Source organism: Callospermophilus lateralis, chromosome 3, assembly GCF_048772815.1.
Source record: "Callospermophilus lateralis isolate mCalLat2 chromosome 3, mCalLat2.hap1, whole genome shotgun sequence".
In the NCBI taxonomy this organism is placed as follows: domain Eukaryota; kingdom Metazoa; phylum Chordata; class Mammalia; order Rodentia; family Sciuridae; genus Callospermophilus; species Callospermophilus lateralis.
Genome location: NC_135307.1, coordinates 111,537,636 through 111,544,331, shown reverse-complemented (window position 1 = coordinate 111,544,331; position 6,696 = coordinate 111,537,636). Strand labels below are relative to the sequence as shown.

Here is a 6,696-nt window from a genome sequence, read left to right as displayed (position 1 = left end):
AGATTAAAGTGTATTATTCACAGGTCTAGTAAGCCTACTCCTTACCCAGACAGTTTTCTCCAGTATTTCTACAGCGTATTCTCAGGGGGGTATAGAGCAAGTCAGAATATATGATGGAGAACATGCAACTGGGATAGTCGATAAAGATACTCACACGTGAGTTCAAGACCTTTAAAGCACTTTAAAAGAAGCAGGCAACTAATATATTAACTGAATGCAAACTCCAAAAGAGAGGGAACAGTAATGACAGAAAAATACATACAGACACACACACTGAACACACACGCCCATGAGCTATGACCTGAAAATACATAGGGAATGAAAGTGGGACAGATGAGATTTATAACTTAAAGGCTGGATAAAATATGCGCGCGCGCGCGCGCGCACACACACACACACACACACACACACACACACAAACAGAACCCAAGTCTGTCATTTTTAAAAAATGGTAATCAAACTATCCCCCCAACCCCCTCCCCACAACAAAGCCCACAATTTAAAACTTCATACATGCAATTCCTTTTCTGCTTACTGCAAATAAAATAATGCCATTGAAGTAAAATAAAACCAAAACCATAGGACAGATGATGAAAAATCTTCAGAATCCAGAAAAAAAATGAACTGAAGGTGGCTTGTGGGTGCTTTTTTCTTTTCTTTCCTTTTTTTTTTAAACAAGTGTTTTATCAGGCAGTCTTAGATTTATATACAAAAGTAAAACTGAAAATATAGTTTTGTTCTCTGTACATTTCTTTTAATTTTTTTTCCCTAAAAAAAGGAAAAAAAAAAACACGCTGTACTTTTCTAAACAGAATAAGATAAGACAGAGCACAAAGTTCTCTTCTTTCTGCCAAGTTCATTTAATCTAGGATGGGTAGGAGCAGCAGGGGCAAGGGATCAGTCCAATGAGATAATGTCTGGTATGATGCCAAAGATGGATGCTGTGTCCGTGCTGCTCCTGTTTGTGACAGTGTGGCTATGGCTCTCCCTCAGGCTGTTGGAAGACACAAGGCTGCTGTTGCTGCCACTACTGCTTCCATTGGTGGTTGGCAGGGAAGTGCTGCCTCCTGCACTTAACTGATCGAGGAACATCTGTGAGGAGGTATATGGGAAAAATCTCGACGAGTGCAGGAGGTCTTGATCATCTGAGACTGCTGCTGCTGCAGCGGCAAGCAGGGAGGTGCTGTAATGCTAGGGAGAAGACCAAAGACAAAACACGCTCGTTATACTTATAAAGTAGACATTTTCTCTCAGCAAAACAACATCCTAAGTTTACCATATCCTTAGTATCTGTTTCTGAAACATAACATTTGCAAAATCAAATGGCTTTATGTAAAATAACTGGATCATTGGTCTTGAGAGACATTTTTGTATCTAAAACTGGCAAAGTTACTTGATTGCTTTTGCTTTAATCTGTATTGCAAGAGATTCTCAAGATTCTATTCCCAATATGTTTAGAAGCAGCAGGAAAGCGGACAGTTTACCCTCTGCTCTTGAGATACAGTCATGCATCGCCTAAGGACAGGAATCCATTCTAAGAACCATGACACCAGGTGATTTCATCATTGTGCGAAAAATCATTTGGAGCACACTTACACAAACCTAGATGCCAGAGCTTAGTACTTGTAGGCAACTGGAACACAGTGGTCTTTGTGTATGTATCTAAACACAGCAAAGGCACAGTAAAAACACAGAAGATGTAAAATGGTACACCTGCATAGGGTACTACGAATGGAGTGTGCAAGACTAGACATTGCTCCAGGTCAGTGAGTGAGTGGCAAGTGGATATGAAGGTCAAGGGCACTATAACTGAAGACTAGAAATATTATAGTTAGGCTACACTAAGTTTATTAAAAAGAAAACCAAACTTTTTTCTTCAATAATAAATAAACCTTAATGTACTATAACTTTTTTACTTTATAAGTTTTTACACTTTTGAAAAATATCCACCCTTTTCCTTTTTTGGTACTGAAGATTGAACTCAGGGCCTTACACATGCTAGGCAAGTGCTTCAACACAGAGCTTCATTCCCAGCCATTATATTTTGAGACAGGGTCCTGCTAAGGTGCCCAGGCCTCAAACTTGCAGTCTTCCTACCTCACGCTCCCAAGTAATGGGATTACAGGTGCATGCCACTGAACCTGGCTTATTTATTTTTTTTTTAAACTGATTCTTTGTAACGATACTTAGCTTAAAACATAAACACACTGAATAGTTATACAAAAATATTTTCTTTCTTTGTATCCTTATTCTATAAGCTTTAAAAATTTTTACCTTTTTGCATATTTAATTGTTTTGTTAAAAACCAAGACACAAAAACACACATTAGCTTGGGCTTACATAGGGTCATCGTTACCACTGTCTTCTACCTCTACATTCTGTCCCCACTGAAAGGTCTTCAGGGAAAATGACAAGCATAAAGCTGTCATCTTCTGTAACAATATTGTCTTCTGTAGTTTCTTATGAGCTCTTCCTGAGGAGGTGGCACTCTTCAGAAATTTGTCCACAATGAATTGCTTTGTTTGTTTCCCTTTTTCATTATAGATTTGCTTATAAGCAGATAATGCACCACAGACATTCCTCTCTCTTAATGAAAACCTTTTGATGTTGGGTTTCATGTTTTCAAAAAATTTAAGGCCCTGTTGAGGTCTGCAAAATCTTCCATACCCTTTACTTTGCATTTTCTTAGGGATTCTTCTTTTCTTTTCCCACAATTTCCTTTTCTTTTGCTTCTTCTTCAGCTATGCATTCCTGTTCCAATTTCCACAACTTCTGAATAGTCAATTCCTCAGGAGTCACCTCTAGGAGTTCCTCAGTGTCATCCTGTTTCACACACAACCATCTCCACCACAACCTTGTTGATTTTTGCAACTTCCTTATCCTTGGCAATCCTTTGAAGTCATGGACAAACCTCCTGAGTGTCTTCTTTTAGATGCTATTCATACACTCCTTGGTGACCTCAGCCCAAACCATGTTTTTCATTCATAAATGCAATCCTTCCAGAACTACATCAGCATCTTCTGCGTCCTCCTCAGCTGCAGCCCTAGTCCGAGCAGGGGACCTCCTTAGGTAATAGGCCTTGAAAGCCGCTGTAACTCCTCGATCCTTGGTTGGATCAAAGAAGTGGTGTTTGGAGGGAGAAATACCATTCTAAGATACAGATCATTTATTAATGAGAGGATGTGTAGAAGTATTATAAACAATAAGCAAAACTTGAAAGGTATGTTATAATACTTCACTGCACTGGCACAACAATTCAGGAAGGCATCCTGGGAGAGAAGTGACTTCTTATGGCTCCTGTAGAACACTGCAATGGGCGCTTTCAAATCTTGTTGTCTTCAATGAAGCAGATCCTTTAATAGCTTCCCCCTCACTTTGTTCTTGTCTTTCAAGTTCACAGCTACGGTGGAATGGGACATGCCCGACTGGTAAGCAATAACCATCACTAATGTTCCACAATTATAGTCCTTAATCACTTTGTATGTGTGTATGTGTGGTGTTGAGTATTAATCTTGAACACTCTAGACAAGTGTTTTACCACTGACCTATACTCCTGGCCCCTTAATGACTTTTAATTTTGATTCCAGGACATCACTTGATGCCCTTTGACTGGCAACACCAGCAGTGAATTTTGTATGGTTAGGGGCCAGAATGAACAAAGCAACACAAGAGAAAATGATGCAATCAAGAGATGCAGTAAATGAAGCATATGAGGCTGCTGCCATTTAACATGTATTATCAAGTATTATGCACTTTACATAATTGTATGTGCTACACTTTTATACCACTAGCAGAAGAGATTTGTCTATACCAGAATCATCACAAACATGAATAATGTGTTGTGCTATGACATAACAATGGCTACAATGTCATGAAGCAATAGGAATTTTTCAGCTCCACTGTAATCTCATAAGATCACTGTCATACATGTAGTTTGTCCTTGATCAAAACACTGCGGTGCATGACTGTATTTGGCCAAGAAATCTATCAGCCAATATGAACTTCCCTGTTTCTTTAAAGCAACAAACCAACACTGTTTTTATTACCTGCTCAGACAATACTGAAACCAGGAACTTTTATTTAAATTACTAATGCCATAGCAATAATTTATTTTCCAAGATAAATTATTATTTCTCCTGGCTACATTTTATACTTTTGAATATACAATTAAAATAATAGTAATTTTGTTTTCATATAACATACCTGATTGTCTCCTGATAAGAAAGGAAAGAAATCTAATCCTGTGGGAGAAAAAATTATTTTAGTTTTGAAAAAAAAAAAAAAACCCCAAAATAAAAAGAAAACAAAAAACAAAAATAAAAAACCCTTCCAAATGCCCCAATACTCCAAAAACAAATAGAAATCTTAATTCTTTCACTTAGAATTTTATCTAAACATGAAGAGTTAAGCTGTATGTTTTCTCTCTCCCATCTCTAAATTATGAAGGTTTAAGTCCAAATCTTAGCAATGATTTGCTCTCCCTGTCACTCCATTTGAGGGACATGGACCATCACTAACTTATTAAATCTAACACTGATCCCTTGCTCTGATTCCCCTTAAATAACCTACCTTTCAATCTATTCTAACTTTCCACAAGTACCTCAGGAGGAATGGGATTATTTTGGCCCTTATTTTATAGATGAGAAGGCTGAAATTTGAAACAGGTCAAGCAAATTGTAACACAGATTTTCCTTCTCTTTCCCAAATTCACTTTCCTTCTCTTTCCCAAATTCATTCATTTACTATCACATGTACATTCCAGCACCATCTCTGCAGTGGCATGAGGGGAAAGAAAGACTTGAGAGGGAGTATGCCTGAGAGCTGGTGCAGTGTACATTCAAGGCCCAGCCCTGATCCCTGATTGTTGGGATTCACTGCAAATTGACCCCTTCCATCACATTCTTGCCTACATCGCCCAATGTGTAATGTGAAAAGCAAGTAATTAACACAAATGAAATGCCTCATTATATATGAACTAGTGGAAAAGGACAACAAGCAGATGTAGATAAAAATATGACAGAAAGTACTCTGGGGATCACTGTCTATACTAGAACAGATTATAATATGGTGATCTACAAAATGTGTAGCACCATGGTTAGTGTCATGTGTCATCTATGTGGTAAAATGGTATAGAAAGATACTTAGCAAGCTGTTAAGAACAGCTATTACTTCTGGAGAGTGGGCTTGGGAGAAGGGTAGAGAGAAAATTTCACTGTATATTTCTATATTGAATTTTGTACAAAGAGTGTATATGGCTTTTTGTAATAAAAGAAAAATGTTTTTAATGTTATTAAATTACAGATACATGAAAAGAAGCTGCAATTCTTTGATAACGTAAATGATTATTATGAACTCAAAATACTGTATACAAATAAGTAAACTAACATTTCAAACTGCTTTTGAAAAGAAGGATCAGGTTCAGGAGAACCAAAATTAAGACTTTCAAAATGTCTCAATTCAGCACTATCTAAAAGACAATAGCATGGTTACACATAATCCCTACTCGTTATGACTAGAATCAGGGACCAAAATATAATGCCCATCGATATCAAAATTCAAAGTCACAAGTTTGAAGTTGTTAAAAAAACAACTTGTAAAATATTTTGAAGCTCATAAAACCTAGTCGTCATTGCACTAGTTAACACTGATAGCGAAACACTGGCTACCGATGAAGGAACCATCAAGGAAATACATCAGTTTTTATAACCACACTACATTATTTCTCTCAATTCCCTGAGTCCAAGACCCTATTCTCGCAATCTTCCAATTCTTCCTTAGACTAGATAGATCAAAGACATTCATAATACTGTGTGATAATACAGAAAAACCAGTGACTCACCTTGTAAGTCATAAGGCATGGGTGTCATGTGAAAAGGATGCCTGTAGTCTTGGATGAGGGAGGGGTTAATGTAGCTTGTGTCTACAGCAGGAAGGCTGGGGGTACGGGATACTGGAGATGCTTGATGTGGAAGACTTAAAATGCTGTAAGAAGGAAATGTTTACATAATTTTCACAAGTCAGTTTAATTTTTAAGTTTTACAAAGAAATGGCTGCAACTCAGTGTGCCCTAGCTTTTATGCTGGAAATAAAACAAGCAAGCAACATATAGATGATCCAAAATTATTAAGAAATAGTTTGTATAGAATAATAGCATTTTGCAGAGGTTATAGGGAGAACCAAGTAGAGCAATGGTATCCAACATTCATAAACCAACACTGTCTTTGGAATATTATCACTTACACTCTCAGAGGGCAGGGAAAAGCACAACTAAGCCACTGAAATAGTACACAAGTGAGAGGTACTTACAATAGAGAAAATCCTGAAACCTTTCAAAATAAGTGCTAGAGGATTGGCTAGTGAGAAGCATAGGTATATTCTAGCAAAGAAAACAAGACTAGGAGAAATCTGAGGAATCTGAACTGTTAGGAGCAAACAGCTGGACCCCAAATTTTAAGCCTGATAAGAATGAAAACTGGGTAGTTTATCTTGGCATCCCTAATGCCCAGCAAGTTATCAGCACATTGTTTGCATACAAGACCTGCTGAAGCCAATGATGGTAGCAACACCAGGCAAGGTCATGCTCTAAAATTACAGGGCTGGGGATGTGGTTCAGTGGTAGAGTGCTTGCCTAGCATATGTAAGGCCTTTGGGTTCAATGCCCAGAACCACAAAAACGAAATAAACAAACAACCAGAA

General features: G+C 37.7%; 1 protein-coding gene across 4 annotated transcripts in view; it reads right to left on the bottom strand.

The window, feature by feature from the left end:
• Positions 1-498: 498 nt before the first annotated feature.
• Pias1 (protein inhibitor of activated STAT 1) overlaps positions 499-6,696 on the bottom strand; it is a 126,862-nt gene continuing 120,664 nt past the window's right edge. For all 4 annotated transcript variants that reach the window (XM_076850996.2, XM_076850998.2, XM_076850997.2 and 1 more), the window contains exons 12-14: positions 5,840-5,982; positions 4,204-4,241; positions 499-1,191 (exon numbers count right to left, since the gene is read on the bottom strand). In XM_076850996.2, coding sequence (XP_076707111.1) covers positions 898-1,191; positions 4,204-4,241; positions 5,840-5,982 — 475 coding nt within the window. In that variant the 3' untranslated portion in view covers positions 499-897. The remainder of the gene's footprint in view (positions 1,192-4,203; positions 4,242-5,839; positions 5,983-6,696) is intronic.